General features: G+C 57.3%; 6 protein-coding genes across 6 annotated transcripts; 1 reads left to right on the forward strand and 5 right to left on the reverse strand.

The window, feature by feature from the left end:
- Nucleotides 1–19: 19 nt before the first annotated feature.
- On the reverse strand, nucleotides 20–1,066 carry olpB-0 (Cell surface glycoprotein 1; the record flags this gene model as incomplete). The annotated part of the gene is made up of 1 exon (XM_036643810.1): nucleotides 20–1,066. One exon carries the CDS (start codon nucleotides 1,064–1,066, stop codon nucleotides 20–22), a length of 1,047 nt encoding a protein of 348 aa, XP_036490761.1.
- A 1,593-nt stretch (nucleotides 1,067–2,659) lies between these two features.
- CGCS363_v011962 (uncharacterized protein) lies at nucleotides 2,660–3,868 on the reverse strand (the record flags this gene model as incomplete). The annotated part of the gene is made up of 1 exon (XM_036643811.1): nucleotides 2,660–3,868. The coding sequence occupies one exon, from the start codon at nucleotides 3,866–3,868 to the stop codon at nucleotides 2,660–2,662; it is 1,209 nt and encodes a 402-aa protein (XP_036490760.1).
- Nucleotides 3,869–6,381: 2,513 nt separating this feature from the next.
- Nucleotides 6,382–9,026, forward strand: nit-4-1 (Nitrogen assimilation transcription factor nit-4; the record flags this gene model as incomplete). The annotated part of the gene is made up of 6 exons (XM_036643812.1): nucleotides 6,382–7,217; nucleotides 7,283–7,491; nucleotides 7,560–7,692; nucleotides 7,751–7,969; nucleotides 8,043–8,198; nucleotides 8,270–9,026. 6 exons carry the CDS (start codon nucleotides 6,382–6,384, stop codon nucleotides 9,024–9,026), a joined length of 2,310 nt encoding a protein of 769 aa, XP_036490759.1.
- A 184-nt stretch (nucleotides 9,027–9,210) lies between these two features.
- On the reverse strand, nucleotides 9,211–11,066 carry CGCS363_v011964 (uncharacterized protein; the record flags this gene model as incomplete). The annotated part of the gene is made up of 2 exons (XM_036643813.1): nucleotides 9,211–10,552; nucleotides 10,783–11,066. 2 exons carry the CDS (start codon nucleotides 11,064–11,066, stop codon nucleotides 9,211–9,213), a joined length of 1,626 nt encoding a protein of 541 aa, XP_036490758.1.
- A 1,925-nt stretch (nucleotides 11,067–12,991) lies between these two features.
- CGCS363_v011965 (uncharacterized protein) lies at nucleotides 12,992–13,873 on the reverse strand (the record flags this gene model as incomplete). The annotated part of the gene is made up of 1 exon (XM_036643814.1): nucleotides 12,992–13,873. The coding sequence occupies one exon, from the start codon at nucleotides 13,871–13,873 to the stop codon at nucleotides 12,992–12,994; it is 882 nt and encodes a 293-aa protein (XP_036490757.1).
- A 572-nt stretch (nucleotides 13,874–14,445) lies between these two features.
- ERF2 (Palmitoyltransferase ERF2) lies at nucleotides 14,446–16,571 on the reverse strand (the record flags this gene model as incomplete). Its single annotated transcript, XM_036643815.1, has 2 exons — nucleotides 14,446–15,222; nucleotides 15,270–16,571. The coding sequence occupies 2 exons, from the start codon at nucleotides 16,569–16,571 to the stop codon at nucleotides 14,446–14,448; spliced, it is 2,079 nt and encodes a 692-aa protein (XP_036490756.1).
- Between the last annotated feature and the right edge of the window lie 2,046 nt (nucleotides 16,572–18,617).

The raw sequence follows: 18,617 nt of genomic DNA on the forward strand, positions 1-18,617 counted from the left end.
CAACCGTCCACCTTCAAGTCTAAGCTCCATTGCCTCCAGCAGGGATGGTGCCAGTACCAGGTACGGTGTTCTGGAGAGGCTGGGACAGAACGACGTCAGACTGCAGAGGCTGAGAAAGGACCACGCCATCGGGCATGTCAGAAGTCACTGTGTTCGAAGGTCCATCGCCAGATGGAACGGGGTCTTCGGAGGGGGTAGACTCAGGAGTTGACTCAGGAGTAGGGTCAGCCGCAGGAGTGGGATCCTCGGCCGGAGTCGAGTCTCCGGTGGGCGTTGACTCATCAGTTGGAGTTGGGTCAGCGGCGGGTGTTCCGTCATCAGTAGGTGTAGGAGGGTCAACCGCAGGAGTGAAAGCCTCAGTGGCAGTCGGGTCGGACACAGGAGCAGACTCATCGGTGGTGGTAGGATCGTTGGCAGGGTCCTCAGTCGGATCGGGGGTAGGGATGTCCTCTCCGGCAGCAGGGACAGGATCCGGCACGGAGCCATCGGTAGATGTGGCGACCGGGTCTTCAGCATTGACCAGATCAGGAATACCGGTCTCAGTATCCGCCTGAACGGTCTGCGTGGGCGCATCTGTGTTCACGACTGGCGGAAGATGGCTCTCTGAAGCTGGGTTGACAGTGGCGATGGAAAACCATTCAGTGCCGCCCTTCTCGGGGAGGAAACCCGCAGATGCGCTCTCTGCGTCGTAGTAGAGACCGTCCTCCTGGCGGTAGTAGACATGGGCAATGTTGATGTACTGCTTGTCGTTGTCGGGGCCGGCCTTCCATACGGCGTAGACCACAGACTCGGGAGCCATGGTGCTGCCGTCGCGGTTCTTGCATGCGATCCAATCTTGCTGGATGTAGATGGGGCTGCAGACGACATCGAAGGCGGGTGCTCCAGAGGGGACACCTTCGAAGCCCAAGAGGTTGAATTGAGAGCTGCATCCTCCAGGAGAGCATCCCCACTGGTAGTCGGTGGCCAGCCAGCCGTTATCTTGCTGCTGGCGGCGGTTGATGACAGCGGCGGAAGCACCCACTGCGAAGGCGGAGGCCACGATGGCAATGCGGCTGCTGGCGACCATCTTGATGGAAAGAATTACTGGTGTTGAAGTGATTGGATTTGGCTGTCTGAAGGCTGAATTGCTTGGGATTGACAACTTTCTCGGGGACCCGAGGTGCTTTTATTGCGTGGGGCTTCGGTCAGTTTCTCGGGTGAGACAACGACGTTTGCGTTTGCGGTGAGACAGAGGGGGCGATTGTTCGCAAAGGAATCGCCTGTTGGAACGGTTTCTGTGTGATGATGAAAAGAATGAGACTCGGACAATTGTGGTTCCCTCTTTCAATATATAAAAAAATCCCATCCCTGCGAATGCTGAAGCATCGTAAACATTGTGATAGTGCGCCACGACAGGCAGGAGATCGCCAGCTCGCCATGCAGATCTCCAGGGCAAGCAAGCCAGAGAATGTCCGTACCCACACTAGACCCAATAAGATGACCAGCTAGCGATGTAAACGTTGTTCCCACTCTCGGATCCGTCTGACAAACAACAGCTTTCCGGACTCGGTCACGAAATGTCGCCGCGTTTGGAAGGGTTGGCTGGGGATAGTCTCACTCCACAAAGACCCCGCCAACGCCAGGGCACGAGACCGGAGAGCCAGTACGGCAACGTCGCAGCCAAATACTTGGAAAGGACCGATCCAGAGCCAATCATGGCTGTCAGGCGTGGCAGGCTAAAAGGCTTAATTCAGGTAGCACCACGGCTTGTCCGCCCTACCGGGGTCGAGCCGGGTGCCCAATCTGTAAGACATTGAATCGAAGCAGTCATCCGGAGGGCTATTTTGGATGCCACGGGCCGTGGGTAAGCTCAGCCCGTGGCTTGTCGGTTCACTCCGACTGGTCCGTCCCCTCTTCGGCCGCATCTCCTCTGGGCTTTCCGCCTCGGTGGGAGCTTCAAAGCAGCCAGCCGCTGTCATTCCTGCATGCAGACTTCCATAGGCGAATCCAGACGTTTGGCTTCCAGTGGTCTAGACCCAGGGGGTCGAATTGGAAGCCTCTTTCCACTTAGACGCTCGTGGTCGCGGTTATCGCGATCACTATTAGAGATGGCTTCCATGAGATGGAAAATTTGAATGACTTGGCGTTGACCGCAAGCAGCATGTTCACATCTGACCCCTGATAATCCCCTTGTCAACCAAGCTGAGGTCGTATCCGACTGTCTGGTTATACAGATGTCTTGGTCTCACTGATACTCAGTAATTTCAGCGACGATTTTCTTACCACCCCTTCGTGCTGGTATTTCTCAATGTCGGCCTTCACGGACGCCTCTCCCGTCGTCCTCTCGCTTACCTGTCTTAGCACCTCAGCCGCACGCCAACCTCTGGCAGCGTTAGTTGTTAATACGGTTTGCCTATTTGGTAATACTAGAGCGATTGCTGTGCGAACACGGTAGGCGGCTCATTCACGCGTTGAACTTAAGTTACCCGGCGTCTTGCCGGTGCTGTCAACGTGCCGGTCAAGTCCGAGAGATTGATTACGTGAGGCATCATCGACTGCACTTGGATCAGTGAGGCCAGCGATGATCTTCTTAATATTGATCTTAGTCATTCGCGTATGCTTTTTGATTCCTGAACCAGATCATCGCTGTATTCTAAATAATCCAAAAGTTGGCTTCTATCTATGTCCTACACCTAGTGACGAAGCTCCTCAACGCATCTACCGCCTCCTCCCTGCTCCTTTTGCTTACAAGACTGCTTGTGATATTGTCTTGCTCCGACTCTGGTGCCATACCCTCGTTTCTTGGCGGGTTATTGTCAAGATTTGTTGGGAAAGGATATCCGTTGCCGACGGCGGCTATGAAAGACTTGACCTCCTCACTCATCCCCTGCTCGTCGTACAACTTCACCAAGTGATCCCAACTCTTCTCCACCAACGGAACCGCATCGACAAACTCCATTGGCTTGCCAAAGGCACTGCTAATCTGCAGCAAATTCGCCATCCGGTAAACATCGGCCGACTGGTTCTCCCCCGCCGCATGGAAGAGCGCAGGGTTGAAGAACAGCCCGTCGCCCACCTCCAACGGCAGCGCCACATAGTTCTTCAAGAAGAACTCGTTGAACTCGGGTCGCCGGTACGCCACATACCCAGGCTCGAACGTCTGGCTAAAAGGCAGCAGCCTCGTCGGCCCGCTCTCGATGGGGACCTCGGAGTGGGCCACGGCGCCCTGCAGCGTCAGGAGCTGGCTGGCAACCTGCATCGCGCGGGGGAACTGCGCTGACGCCGCGGCGGTCTGAAAGCCGACGTGGTAGTCCCGGTGGCAGACCTGCGGCGCGGCGCCGGGCTTGGTGTTGTTCACCTGCGCGGTGATGCGGTACCCGGGCCCCAGCCACGCGCTGGAGATGAGGCCGAGGTAGGGGTTCGCGTAGTACTTCACGAAGGACGCCGGGTCCGTGAGGCCATGCTTGCTGAAGGAGTTCCAGATGCGGTCGTTCTTGCCGGCGCTGGCGAAGTGGTCGCCCTTTGCGACGCCTGATTTCTTTTCCTCCTCGATTATGGACGCAAAGGCGGCGTTGGACGCTTCGATTAGGGACCTGTCGCGGTAGAGGCCTTTGGTGACGAAGACGCCGGGGCCGGAGATGAGGACGCGGTACCACTCGTCCTGGAGGGCCGCGCGTTGGTCTTGGTCGAGGCTGGCGTACGGCGGGAGGTCGTAGATGGGGATGTTCTTTTCGATCGAGGCGGCTAAGGGATAGTCTTCTGGCGTTGCTGACTGGGAGCAGAGGGATGCGAATGAATCTATTGCGGAGGCTTCAGAAGTCGAGAAGAGACGTGCGGATGACGTGCTGGAGGGCCGAGCCCCGTTCGTCTGGCCGTTGCGGATGGTCATGTTTTCTTTCGTGTGAGATGTCGTGACAACGAAAGTGGTGTGTAGAGCACTCTCTTGATGCTTTGAAGAAGTCAATTGTCGTAGTTGTGGAGGGGAAGCGCGGGGTATTTAAGACCGTGACCTGGTGGGTTTTCTCTCCACAGTGTTTTGGCTTGGTTCGTTCAAAGACGTTTGGTACGTCATACGTCGTTCACTGCTGTATAACGCGTTCCTTTCTCTGAGAAGTTCTGGAAAGGGAATTATTCAACGATTCTTGGGAAACGCCAGGCTGCTTCTCCATCGGCCAGAATTGCCCGTTTCAGGTCCGGATGGGGCCGGTTCTCGGCGGGCCCACACCCGGATCGCTCCGCGAGTGTACTCTGCCAGCACCGGCGGCTGAGCCGAATAAGCCACCTTAATCTATACGTTTAAACGCGGCGATTCTTGTAGCTTTTGGTCTAGAGTGTTTGGAAATATCTTCATGCGTAGTTAAATCCCCAGGTCTCGTGAAGTGGAGATCTCGGGATATGGTTTCCGATCACCCTATGAGATCTCGCTGTGCCCTCAGATCTAACATTTCATCGGACCGTAGTTCCGGGAGGCTCATCGGGCGGCCCCATATGCTAGACTCATTAGTTTATGGCGGCGTCGGCGGGGAGAACTGGCCGATGCCATCCGATCACGGGGCGTGCCAAAGGATGATGGTCTGGCGTCATTCAAGATCATTTCCCTGAGAAGGAAGAAGACTGTTCGTCTACCCCTCAAACAACAAGGCTTGGAATATTCTCTTCCTGTTCAGTACGCAGCTTGCGAAGCGCACTGATGTTGTTCGGAACTGGCCGAGCGGCCAAGGAGTAACCTTGCCACGTCTAGGTTGATTCTCTAGCGAAAGCATAAAGCTTACATCGAGCGGACCTACTCAGTAGGTTATGACCTATCTATGCCAATACTAGCTCTTCTAGTAACCCATAAAACTGAGCTTGTTACATGCCTTGCAAGCAGTCAAGGTTATTATGTATCCAGACTCGGTATTGGCGGCGAATGGTCTTCGAATCGTTACGAGCCATGATCGGGGTTCGGCGCCTACGAGCCCCGCGAAACGTGCCGGATTGGCTGCAAGCTGCTAAATGGCTATAATCTCAAATGATTCATATTCTATCATCATTAACATTGGCCGCTACGAGGCATTACAACAGCAACTCGCTGCCTTTTGTTACTGTATTTGTCTCGAAAAGCGAGGTCGTCAACGTAGGACTCAATCGCAATTCGGACTCTGCAACGTGGTTCGGACTCTTTACGAGTGCGGGGAGGCTTCCCGCTGTAGAAGTGTCTTTACTTTACGACTCAGCAAATAGGACGGGTTTTACGCTTTATTTCCTGTAAACTCAGAACCTTTAGAGGGTTCAGCACGGCCCGGTGTCCTTCGACCTTCGGTACTGTTCGGCCGACTCGCGATGCCTCGGTATGACTACAGGTTCGTACGGATAAGCTTATTTTGGTTACGCGGGGAGTTACACGACAGACATTGTGTGAATAAATACGACCGCTTGGCGGCTTGGGATATTTATCATCATCCATCTCTTTACTTGAAGCTCAACCAATGTTGGCTGTGGTCCGAGGTATGAGTTCCGAGACCGAGGGCCTTCTTGACAGTCCCTTTCTAGGATCCCACCACCAGAAACAGCAGGAAAAAGCGAAACCGAGTCAAAATTCGAGTCAAATTCCACTTGCTATGCACCATTTGGTCGGATGAACCAAAATACCGACTCATCGACCGGCGTGGTGGTTTTGGGGAGCACGACTATGGCTGGCCTTCGACCATTAGAAACTTCTACCAAAGCCTTAGCACCCTATCATAGCGGTGTAGTTTGCCGTAGCGCCCAGCAGGTTCCCTGCACGCAGCAGGCCCGGCGTCCACGCGCCCCGCGATTCAAGGCTTAATTCCACCTAAGCCACCCCCGACATAGGGTACCCTCCGGAGTGCTTATTAGCTTAGATACATGTTGCGTTGCGAAGAAGTGCGTGATTGGGGCCTCCGGACCGGCCAAGAAGCTGCCACCGACCCGCACCACATCGTGCGCACGCATGAGACCCTGCCTTCCTTAATTAGCCAGATTCAACCTCCACTCCTTCAACCACCACCAACAAGGCTGATCCGGGGCCAAGGGGGCAGCATGCCTCAACCATCGAAGCCCGAGTCCAAGAGGAGACATGTCACGACTGCATGTATCTCCTGCAGGGAGAGCAAGATCAAGGTACTTCACCTCCGCGAAGTCGGTTGAATTGCACAGGCTAACGATCCACAGTGTGACGGTGCAACGCCGACATGTTCCAACTGCAAGAACAAACGCAGGGACTGTAGATACCAAGCCGGAGAGGACAAACGCAAGTGAGTTTTGTATTGATTATGAGGGTCGTCGGAAGTTGACCTTACCGGGAATAGGCTTTCATTGCGCGTTGCTGTAGAGTTGCTTTCCAGCAGGGTCGATCAGCTTTGTCATTTCATCAGTCAAAATGGGCTCCAGCCGCCCGCGATGTCTTCAGAGGAGGGCAAGAGCCTCAACAGGATCCTGGAAACTCTGGGTCTCTCCAAAGTCCAAGTCACGCTGGAGAAACCCACGCCGCCATCCATGAACTCGGCACTACCGATCGACCCGGCACTGTCACTTGGTCAGTATCCGCTTGCACCGGCTCTTCCTGTTGTGCACCCCATGGCGCCACCGGGCCAGCTGCCCCCCGACTTTGACCTGTCCTTCGACGCAGCCGCTTTTGGTTTCGACGCCGTCCGTCACGGCCACACGCCAGCGGCATGGGCTCAACCGAGGGATGCTGCGTCAAAGGTCATTGCGGACTGGGACTGGAGCCCCCCCGAGAACGGAGACATCATCGCTCCCGGCGTCGACGTCGCAAGCGTGCGCGCACCCAGTCATCCTCTGCTCAGCTCTTACTCGGGAGAGGGCGGCGGTGCGCTGAGCGATAACGAGAACGACGACAGTGCATCGGGGACGACGGAGGAAGACCTCGTCAACCAACTGTCAGATCGGCTGGGATCTCTGCACATCGGGCCCAACGGGCAGATTTCGTACTACGGACCGACATCAAACTTTAGTCTTGTTGAAATGCCCGCGGGGAGCGACACGTTGGCGGTCGATCGGACTGTGCGGAACGACGGGCAGGAGCACCTGGACATGATGGGCTACGGCAAGACGATACCACCGGATCTGGAAGAGCACCTGATCAACCTCTACTTTGCATGGCAGGACCCCTTCTCGCATATTGTCGATCGGACTTTGTACGAAGACGCCAAGTACAAGTGGCTGGAACGGGAGGAAGACACGCCGTATTATTCTGAGGCTCTCAGAAACGCAATGTTGGTTGCTCCGGTCCCCCAACGGAAAATAGGCATTGCAAGAGCATGTTTCTAACGCGATCCAGGTGTTCTCTCGGCGCTGCCTTCGAGTCTCGGTACCATCCGAACTTTGTCACGTTTCCCAAGTCTCTGCCCGACTTCTTTGCCGCGCGCGCCAAGACTTTGTTGGAGATTGAGCTGGACTCGCCCTCGGTGTCGACCGTCCAAGCGATGGTCGTCCTCAGCAGCCACGAAATCGGAGCAAATAGAGACTCCAGGGGCTGGTTGTACAGCGGTACTGTATCATTGCGCCGTTCCATGAGGGAAGCTGGGGACATCAGCGCTAACAGAACATCCCTAAAGGAATGGCCATTCGCCTCGCCTTTGATTTGGCTCTTCACAAGGACATGACTCCCTACGTTACAAAGGGTATCCTAACGCCTGCTGAAGCAGATCTGCGCCGGGCCGTCTTTTGGGGGACGTATGTTGTGGACCAGTAAGTGAAGCACCGGCAGCCTTTCTTGTCCTCAAGCTCTGATATCGGCTCCTCAAAGAACTCTAGGTTACTACCGGGGCCGGCCGTTCCGCGTCAGCCTCGACGATATAACAGTGCAAAAACCGGTCGCTGGCGCTTCAGGTGCTGCAGCTTGGCTGCCTTATACGTCGCCGCGCAGCAATGACTCTCCTCCAGCAGCGCTGACATATCATATCGAGGATGTAAGCCTCCAGAGAATAGAGCTGTGCGAGATCATGGCTCCTCTTGGACATACGTTGTAAGTGGAGTTGAATTCAGAGTCTCCAAACTATTCTGCCTGCCAGCAAGACTGACTGACAACTTTCCACAAGATACGGCAACTCTAAGATTCCAAGAAACGTCCTCCAGGAGAAAAACGAGCAGATTGTCTCCCTGCTCTTCGTCTGGAAAGAGAACCTCCCCGAAGCTCTTCAAGTCGACCTCGAGGATACCGAAAGAACATACCTGCCACACGTTCTTCTCCTCCAGTCAGTAGCCCCTTTCCCCCCTACTATCCAACTCGCCACAGCTTGGACACCATCTAACTTTCACATAACAGCATGCAATACTACCAGAATGTAATCCACGCCCACCGCCCCTGGATGTCCTCCTCCTACCTCCAGCCGCAGCCGCCGCAGGGCCCGGGCTACATGCACGCGCAGCGCATGTGCATCGAGTCCGCCGCTGCCGTCGCCAAGCTCATCCTGCTCTACGAGAGCCGCTACTCCCTGCGCCGCGTCAATATCCAGGGCGTCGCCGTCATCTTCTCCGCCGCCATCATCCTCATCTTCGCGTCCATGTCGCGCCGCCGTCGCCGCCGCGCCAAGACCGCTGAGACCGCCACGCACCTGAGCGTGTGCTTCCGCGCGCTCGAAGAGCTGTCCGCCTCGTGGGAGTGCGCCAAGCGCTCGCGCGACTTTCTGCTCATGCTGCAGCGCAAGTGGGAGCTGAAGTCGCGGAGGCTGAGCGGGGCCGCGGCGGCAGCGGCGAGACGGCCGGGGATGGGGCCGACGTCGGGTGGTGGGGGGCTGGTGAGGGCGGCGTCTGCGGGAAACCAGTCGAGAAAGAGGGCGAGGACAGACAGTCCTGCGGGGTCAAGAAGCGTGGGCAGCTTTCAGAGCATATCGCCGTCGCAGCAGCCGGGAGATCCGGGTGTGTTGGATGAGAGGGGGGAGGTCGACCACGAGGGGATTGATATGGATATGCGGCTTGACCTCGACTGGGTCTTTGCCGCGGGAGGACAGGCCATGCCGGGAAGTTGGGATGGTTTGCTGCCTCCTGACGCGTTGTACTTCAACCACGACGGCCCGGAATAGGCCAGCCATTCTACACAATGACATCAAGAACACACCAGCGAAAGACGAGTGTGACAAGACATGATGTCGAACGCCGGCCATGCTAACCTTGAATTACTTTTGATATGGTATCGCTACTAAAAGTACAGGAATTGCTTCTCCACTCGTGAACAATCTCCCCCTTTCCCCTCAACCCCTATCTCCCTCACGCCGCCTCCTGCATATACGGCCACGACCCCCTCCACGACAACATCGTCATCAGCGCCTGCGGACTACTCCTCCCAAACTGCGCCCTCGCCATCGCCAGGTTCTCGCCGTACTTACTTGCCCTCTCCACCGTGTAATTCAGCTGCCCCATCTCGCCGTACTGCCACACCCGCATCGTCGTCGGCGTCCGCCCCTCCGCGCGCTCCACCGCGACGATATTGTCGTCCGCCCGCTCCAGCGTCAGCCGCGCGTGCTCAAACTCCTGCGCCGTGAGCTGCAAGCCCGCCAGCGCGAACAGGCACTTGCACGCCTCCCGCAGCCGCCCCTGCGCCATGTACGCCGCCGACGTGCTCGCGTACAGCGCCGTCATCTCCGCGAAGTCGCTGCCGCCCGTCTCGCCCAGACGCGCGAGCAGCTGGCCCTGCAAGCCGTGGATGTAGTGGATCGTGATGTTCAGCAGCCCCAGCCGCTTCTCCAGGTCCTTGGCGCCGTACTTTACTAGGGAATGCAGGATGCGCACGCGCTCTCTGCGGTCAACCCGCCGGATGCGCGCCCAGATCAGCGTCAGCGGGTGCCGCGGGCCGTGGACCTGCTCGTGCAGGGTGCAGATGTGCGGGAGCAGCCACTCGGAGATGTCGCGCGGCTGGCTGAGCACGGAGTAGCACAGGAAGAAGGCCAGCTCGGGGTCCTGGTCCTTGATGATCCAGCGGAGGACGTCGAGCTGCGCACACAAGGCAGCGTGGGCGCCGCGGAAGTCGCCGCGGCGGCCGACGATGTGGCGGTGCGTGTCGCTCATGAAGTCGCCCCAGCGGTTGGGGCGGTCGCGGGACGGCGCGCGCTGGCCGGCGGCGCAGAGCGTGTCGTCGACCATGGTCCACATGCGGCCCTGGAATGCGCCGTCGAAGAAGCCCTTCATGAGGCGCAGGATCTCGTCCGGGATGCGCAGGTCCGCGGCCGGGTCGATGACGCGCGGCATCGGCGGCGGCGAGGGCGTGCGGCAGCGGATGCCGTAGCGGGCGACGGCCTCGTAGTCTTCCTCGTCTACCGCGCCGGCGCCGGCGACTAGGCCGGGCTCGCCCTTGAGCAGCCGCACGAGCTCGCGCTGCGCGTCCTGGTCCTGGTCCGGGGAGGCGTAGCGCGGGTCGCGCTGCAGGTCGGGGCGGCGCTTGAGGTAGTGGGCGATGCGCTCCCACTCGACCTCCTGGTTGCGGACGGTGAAGCGGGTCTTTTTGCCGGCGGCGTCGCGCTTGTTCTTGACCTGGAGCATGGCCAGGACCTCGGCTTCTTTGAACTTCTTGTCGAGGCCCCAGCGCTTGATACGGGTCTTGAACATCCTCTCCCTAGAGCGCGGGTAACGTTCGTGTCAGTCCCCATTTTTTATTGTTACTTCACACCCCGGATCTCTTCCTCGGCCTTGTCGAAAGAGGGGATGGAGAGAATGTTTAACATGGTGTGTGGAATTTTGGGTAATTCTTCTTTGGAAGGGGTTTTAAGAGGAGCAAGGGTGGGAAAGAGTGTGAACTAGCTTTGGACGGATGTATGGATGGGTTGGGCAAGGTGGGTTTCTTACGTTGCATGAAAGTAGTAAGTCTCCTCCATTATCTGCTTGACCTCCTTCAACGTCTTGTTCTCGTCCCGGTACAGCCTTGTGATGATCCCCCTGTGGCACGTCCAATGGTCCTCTGTGGCGTACACCTTGCTCTTGGTAACTATTGGCAGCGCCACAGGGGCGGAGACGGGGACGTCAACAGGCGAAACAGGAACGGATAGAGCAGCAGCAGCAGGAACAGCAACAGCAGCAGCACCCTCGAGGCACGGAGAGAGCTGCTGCTGCTGCTGCTGCGGAGACTCCATGGTGGTTGGTGGTGGTGGTGGTCGGGCGCAGCGCGACGGCGGCGGCGGCGGCGGCGGGCTGGGCTTGCGGTTGGCGTGGAGTTCCAAGGTTTTTCCAAGGTCCAGATCCAGTCCAATCCAGTCTGACTATTCCGTCTCCTCTTCGCCCGATCGAGTAGTCGTCGGTCAGCGAATAGGTGGTTCCTTTCCCGCGCGAGGCTCGAGGCTGCGGGACAAGCAGATTTGGGGACAGCCCAAGCCACCCCCCGTTCAGCCAAACAAACCGCACAACAACCCAGACGAGGACAAAAAAAAGAGGGGAATCCCCCAGGCTGAGGGGACGGGAGGAGGAGCAGGAGTGTGAGAGAGAGGAGCTGAAGTCCGAGGGAGGGAGATATGGAGAGATTGGGGGGCTCCGCCGTCAGCAAGATCGGGCGAAGGCGCCTTTCCTGGGATTTCCTGGTTCAGTAACAAGTTCGGTGTAAGAGCGAGGAAGCTTCAGCTTGGGGTTGGCGAATCCTTCCTCCCGTTCTGCTGGTCCAAAAAAACTGTGAAGGACGGGAAGAGCGAATGTGATAGGTGTAGAGCAATTCCCCTTTCCAGGAGTTGCGCCCGAATCCTTCTTTTTGGGGGCCGGGAACTGCAGACCGAGCAAAATAATTGTGGGAAAGGGTGCGGCGCACGCACAGAAACAGAGCAAGTTCGGTCTTATGTTGGAAGGGCGATTCCTTGGGGTGCTCGAGTTGCCTGAGGGAGGGGGAGGGAGGGGGGAGAAGGCGAAGGGGGGAGAAGGCGTGAGGACCAACAGCACACAACGAGGGGGGGAGGACGGAGGCCGGCGGGCGGTGGTATGTGACGTTGGGCCCCCCGACTCGAGCAGCATCCGTGATTGGCCCAGGTCAAAAGGACTTCGCAGCTTTAGCGAGATTTCCCGTGCAGGGTCGGCTTTTGGTGGGCATCGGCGGGAGCTGCGCGGATGCGGCGCGTGCCGGAGGAGGTGATTGGTCGTGTCCGGCGTGAAAGGAACATTAAGCAAAAAGGGCGATGAGGCTTGTGTTGTTTTCGGGATTTGGAGGTGGTTTGATGATGATGGGATCAAAACGGGCTTGAGCGAGCGAGATGCGGGTCAGTCCAGTCTTCTTAGTCTATTTGGCGGAGGGGCGGAGTGGCGTATGCAACCTTGATTCAACAACTTCAAGAGCCTCGAAGGGTGAGTGGTGTTGATGGTGGGTGGTACGAGGGGTAACCTGATTGCTGTTCCGTGATGTTTGCTCTCCGGTGTTCGTCTCGAATGGCAGTGAAATGTCGACCGGCGATCCGGCCTCGAAACGGGGGTGGTCGAGAACAAAGGACGGGAACTCAAAAGGCCCCCGCGTCTTGACAGCACAGCACACAGCACGACATCCACATACCTCTCCTCCACTGCTCACCACACCTCGGCAGAATAACTCCTTAAATGCACCCAGACAAGCCCATCACCTCCCCCTTCTGCAATTATTCAGCCTTCATGAAGATGCAATTACAATTATCTCGCCGCCCCCTTTCCCCTCAATTAACGGAGATGCTGACCACGCAGCAACCTTCCCTGCTCCCTCTCCCGGCCCATCCTATCAAGCAAGCATGGAACGCGGCAGGCTGGATGAACACCTCGAGTAACACGCAAGAGAGTGCCGATAGCATGGGTGATTTGGAATGAAATCGCACATCATGTCTGGTTTGTTGTCTCGTAGCCCCCTCCCCGAGCGTTCCCGGCCCATGATCAGGCCACGCAGCGATGCACTCACGAAACACACAAATCCCGAATGTCACCGCGACGCAAGAGAGACTGTTGCACTGGATTTCGCTACGGATACATCTGCCGAGCTGCAACTACCGATCCCCACCCGCATGTTGTAGAACCTTTACTCACTCACTCACTCACTACCACCCAGCCAGCCAGCCAATATCTACCAATCCGTATACCACCGATCAAACAAATCAGCAGGCGGCGGCCCGGACGCATACCCGTTGATGCTCGGGCCCTCAAACCGCGCCCGGAACATGTTATCGAACTCGTCCCGCGTCATCCCCGCGCCTCCCCGTCGGTCGCGCTCGTTCTGTTCATCAGCCCTGTTGTACCCCGGACCTCGTCCTCCACCGTAACCCCCACCGGCACCGGGGGAGGAGCCTTCGCCGAAGCCAGGCGGCGGCCCGAACATCTCCTCAAAGCTGACCCCCACACCACCACCACCGGAGCCGTAACCGTAGCCACTGGCCTCCGGGCCAAAGCGCCCGCCGAAACCCCCACCGCCAAAGACCCCGCTCAGAAACTCCTCAAACCCCATCTCCCGCTCCGCTCCGTATCCGCGCGGCTCGTACCCTCCAGCTCCTCCATATCCCTCCCTCTCATCCATGCCCATCCTGCCGCCACCACCACCACCACCACCACCACCACTACCACTACCACTACCACCACCTCTTCCATCTGCGCCGGCTCTCCTCCGGAAAGCCTCCATAAACACCCGTCCCCACTCCTCCTCGCTCCGCCCCCTGCCCCCCGTGTCCATGTACTCAAACGCAGCAGACCGGTACGGCGACGCGCCAAACGTCCGCTGCTGCTGCTGCTGGCCACGCTCACGCTCGCGCTCGCGCCGCTCGCTCTCAAAGTTCTCACGCGCAAAGCGGCCCGTTCCGCGGTAGAAGCCGTCGGGGTACTGGTTGTCCTCCTCACGGCTGCGGTTGCTGTTGTGATCTTGCCGCTGGTCCCGTCCCCCGCCTTGCGCACGCGTGGCGGCGGCGCGGCCGGGCGAGTTGCTGACCTCGGAGTATCCGTCGAATTCGTAGTGCATTGTGTGCAGTCGTGGTATGTCTGTCTTGTAACGGCTGAGGATTCTCGTGAGGAAGTGCAGGTTATCACTTTATGCCACGTCTGCTCCTGGGCAAATCCTTCTGCGCAGGATGTGGAGGGTATTTATGAGGTGTTTGCTGGTTATGGTGGCACGGTGACTAATTCCCAAGCAGTTGTGATTTGGCTAGTGATGAAGTGAAAAACATGTTGCGGCTACGGTAGCACGCTGCTGGAAACAGGACATTCGCGGTGATTCACTTTGCAACGTACATCACTTCACTGCGGCTATAGACTTGATTGTTGGGTATTCGCTAAGGTTTGTTTTTGCAAGCGCAGTGAGTAGCGCCAATTGTCTATGTACAAGCTCCAGGTATGAAGCGGTTCGCCCCAGCCTCATGTCTTAGCTTGTCATCTCCCATGCTGAAGATAACAAGCGCTGTCTGTCCACCTGGTATGCAGGCAGAGGCGGGTATAATAGAAAACATACATTACAGGTATCCAGGATCCAGTAGACGCATGATCGCTCCCACGGATAACGCCGAGCACCAAACAAGTAAAAAAAAAAAAAAAGAATTATGTCGTAGCAGTGTTTGCTTCGTTGCGTAAAGAAACGGGGCCTTGGAACCCGGACGCTGGCTTCACGCTGTGCATCTCCATGCCCTGGGAGTCGCCCTTGGGTTGCTCCCTATAGGCACCGAGACGCTGATCGCCAGAGTTGTACCGCTTCTTGAATTGGTAGTAGGTAGGTGGCCGAGGTCGGCAGAGGACAACGATCCAGTTCTTGAGCATGCTGCCTTGGGTGAAGGCCCGGAAGCGCTCCTTCTTGATGAACTTGTGGGAGTTGATGTACTCTCTAGTTGTCTCGCCTCGCGCCATCAGGAAGATGTGGTAGCCCATGAGGGCGGCCGGGTACAGGAAAGAAATAAAACCGTAGATGACCATCGCAAACGGGACGCGGAAGTCGTCAATGGATTGGCCAAAGGAAATGCCGGAAAGGTTCATGTGGATGAGGATTTGGGCCAGAGAGGCCCCCATAAGGTAGAGCGAGAGGAATGTGGCGGATGACACAAAGGCAAAGAAATATCGGTAGTTACGTCGGCCAACGCAGTTGTTGAGCCAGACGCAGTGGTGGTCGTGGGTCTCGATGCAGTTGTCGCAGAGACGGCAGTGATGAGCGCGAGGAGGTCGCCAGATGTTGCACGTTCGGCAGTGCTTGACGGGAACCTCCATGGCTGCTGTGGAGGACTCGGCGGACTTGATGAGAGTCCAGTCGTTTGTCGGAGGGCCTAATCGGAGGGGGTCTTCGGTGGGTTCCAGAGGAGGGAAAACGTGAAGATTACGAGGAAGAATCTGAGGCATGTCAGCAATTTCACTCACTTTTGGAGGGTTGAACTTACACCAGGGTCAGAAACAGACGCATGGAGGAAGGAGGAGATGCAGATGTAGAAGAGGTATGCAAACGTTATGGGTATGGCAGGGCTAATGTTATGCCATATCCATGGTGCAGAGAAGATGAAGAAGAGCACAGCAGGGATGATGATGAACAGTCCCGTGGCGACGTTCACTGGCCGATGCTTGGTGTTCTGGAAACGGCCGCCAAGGCAAAAGACAGTGTTTCCTTCGAAGTATTCGAAGACGTAGCCCAGGTTGGTTTTCGACTTCCTCAAGTTGTTCTTGTCTGCGGGTCTCGACGAGTCCACCGGGTTCAGTCGTGGGGTCGAGGCATTCGACGAAAGCTTCTCGGCGCCCGGCAGGCTTCGGTTGGACTTGTTCTGCTCGCCGTCGCTTCTCCCTGGCAGCAAGAAGCTTGAGCGGAAGGATCGCGGCGACTTGGCAGGGCTCTGGTTGCCTCGGTCCCTGAACCGTCTGTCCACATTCACGCTGAGGTTCCGGCTGTTGCGCTGTTGGCGGTATATGGGGGTGACGCTTTCAGACATGCTGCCTGCTGGGTAATGGCCGTGAGTCGGGCTGGTGTTGGCGGTTATTCTGTCGTAGGTTCCCTGGTCGGTGTATTCGGTTCCTCGGGACGGAGGCGGCCTTCCTTCACCATCGCCGCTGAGTTGCCTCTGAAGGCGGGCAACGGGGTTCGAAACCGGGTTTGAGATAACGCTGTGCCGAGCATTCGGTCCGCCACTGGCCACAGCAGCCGCAGCCGCAGGACTCGGTTCCGCAGGCTCGGCATCCTCCAGAGTTGGTTGTTGTCGGTTTTGGGTTGAGGGGCGAGATGCGCCGCCGCGCTGGGCCTGCAGTTTCTGGGAACTCATGGGACGAAAAAAGGCCGAAGACGTGAGAGATGGGACATGGCTGCGGCTGGCAGAACTGGGCGGCCGAGTGTTGACGGAGCCGGCAGTACTGCCCCCGCCAATACTCCCCCTCTTCTCGTGCAGACTCGTGATGTAGTTTAGTCGCGGAGGGGGCCCTCGTCGCCAGCCTTCCCTGGATCCAGACATGCCTGTCTTTGCTGTTCCTGGCCGCGACACAGTCTCGGAGGCCATGCCGCTTTTCCTGCGCGGGTTCTCGGAAAGAGTCTGCTGGGTGGCGGCTTCCCCGCCGTCGTCGGACGCGATATCGGTCATACGCGAAGAGATGATGCTCGGGGGGCCTGGCCTGTCGGAGCGCCCGGGGAACTGAGGTTTCGGGAAGCCGTCATCGTCGGCGGGAGGTTTGTTGGGGCCGGAGCCCTGGTCTTTGGAGGCCATGATCGGCGCTGCAATCGGTAAACCGCTGTCGGCGCAAAGTTATTCGGGTATTCGTATCGGTTCTCCACTATAACATGTCGCTCTCTAGGCGGGGATCAATATCGTGAGGTTGGTAAAGGCTCGGATGAAGACCTGTCGAGGAGAGAGAGGGTCGGTAGGCAGAGGGCGTCGGGGGTAGAAATCGGCGCTTTGGCGGACGTGACGATTTCGTGCGTGGGCGCGCGATAGGACCGGTAGGCTCGGCGTAATGCAGGGCGGAAGGTTCGAAAAAGGTGGGAGCGCAGAGTGTGCGGTGGGAAATGGGTATTAAAAAAAGGTCGTGCGAAGAGTAGAAGACGGGAAAAAGGCCCGTGAATTAAGGTAAGGTCGGTATGGTACGGTCGGTAGGTCGAGTAGGTGAATGAGGGAGTGTGTGGGTTTGTAGGTATTCGTGTCGTCGTATCGTTGGGACGTCGGGGCGTCGAAGATGGGTCTAAGGTGGTGAGAGAGTGACGGAGTGGGAGAGAAAAGAAAAAGGATTGGCGGATAGGCCGTGACAATGAGCGAAGCAGCGGAAAAGAGACGACCAGAGATGGAGTTTCTTGTCTTGCCTGGAGTTCCTTTTTTCGAGACGGACCACCAGGACAGGCGAAAAAGCAACCTCCACTGACTAAAGGTTGGCGAGGCCAGGCCAGGCCAAGGAAGGGAAGCCGGGTGGGAAAAGCATAAGGCAGAGCCGGGGGGGCACCTCACAACACTGAAGGACGCAGTAAGGGGGGCGATGGATGTGCCTGGGTATATCCGTGCTTTGTGCATGCACAACTACCTAACAGGACTAGCGGTGCTGCCTCGACAAGTAGCTGCCGCCTGTCATCTCTAACAGAACTCCGCGTGTCTGCCATAACAGAAATGATAGCAGCTGCGCTCAGGCCCCTCTGAAACGGCTATGGCCGCCTGTTTATGCAAAGCGGCGCGCAGTTGTGCCAGCCAATTTTGATTGCAATTGCCGCATTGGGGGCCCCAGGTTTAAATTGCTACAGCAGCACAGCAGCCAACGGGACGCCGCGCCCGTGACGGCTGCAATGCCGGGGTGACGAGATTTCTGGGACGATGGAACCGTTCAGGCACCATTGCGACCTTCAACTGTCTGCGCGCAAGCGACGAGCGACCTGAGCGCTGCGACGCCAGACCTTGGCCAGACCTGCACCTGAGAATTGAGATTGGGATGCTCCGCACGGGCCAGACTTGTTCTAGCCTCAAAGTCTGTCGATGGCGTTCGTTCGTTCTTTGACATGTTCTTCGCGGTCCTCGGAATGAGGGCTGTCTTGTTTTGGTCGATGTTGATATTGAATCTCATGGCCAGAGACGCGTCTTGCCCCTCTTTTGGGAGCCGTTGAGGCTGCTGCAACGTCGAGGGTCCGCCGCGATCTACCCGGAATCCCGGGTTAGACCTCGCTCATAAGACGCTGCCAATAACCCGTGTCACAGGGAAATGCTTGAACCACTCATTCCAAGAGCACTCACTCGATTCGCTGACAGATACACGCGGGAAACACTGAGACTCTGCATTGCTGCTTCTGCGACGTCGATGAAATCCATTCATGCCGAAATTGCTTAACGCTAAACCACCGCGAATTCGTCTGGTATTTCTATATCTTGCATCGCGGTCGAAACATGGGTCATCCCATCAGCGAAAACACTTGCATATGCCATCTCCCGGTGCCGACACGAACCGCACGTCTCGACATCTGAACCAGGCTTACAAGCCCCAAGAAGCATAGACAGAAGGTTGCGAACACGGGATGTTCCTGAATGTAACACCGTTAGTCGGTATCGCTATTGGCTGCCTCAGATCGCATCCATCACGGCAATCTTTCGTCTGAAAGAGTACGGGTGATCGATGAGAGAGCTTACTGGTCGAGCGCAGTTTTTGGACTTTGATCTCACATCCATTGCTGGATTCACCCATCCTCATCTCGTAGGCGTAACTCCACCTGTCGGTCTGCTTCGTAAACTCCTTCAAGAGACGCTGCCACCAAAGACAATACTGGCGAAATGATGATCATG

The sequence above is a fragment of the Colletotrichum siamense genome (assembly GCF_013390195.1).
Source record: "Colletotrichum siamense strain Cg363 chromosome Unknown KSG_Cg363_contig08, whole genome shotgun sequence".
NCBI lineage: Eukaryota > Fungi > Ascomycota > Sordariomycetes > Glomerellales > Glomerellaceae > Colletotrichum > Colletotrichum siamense.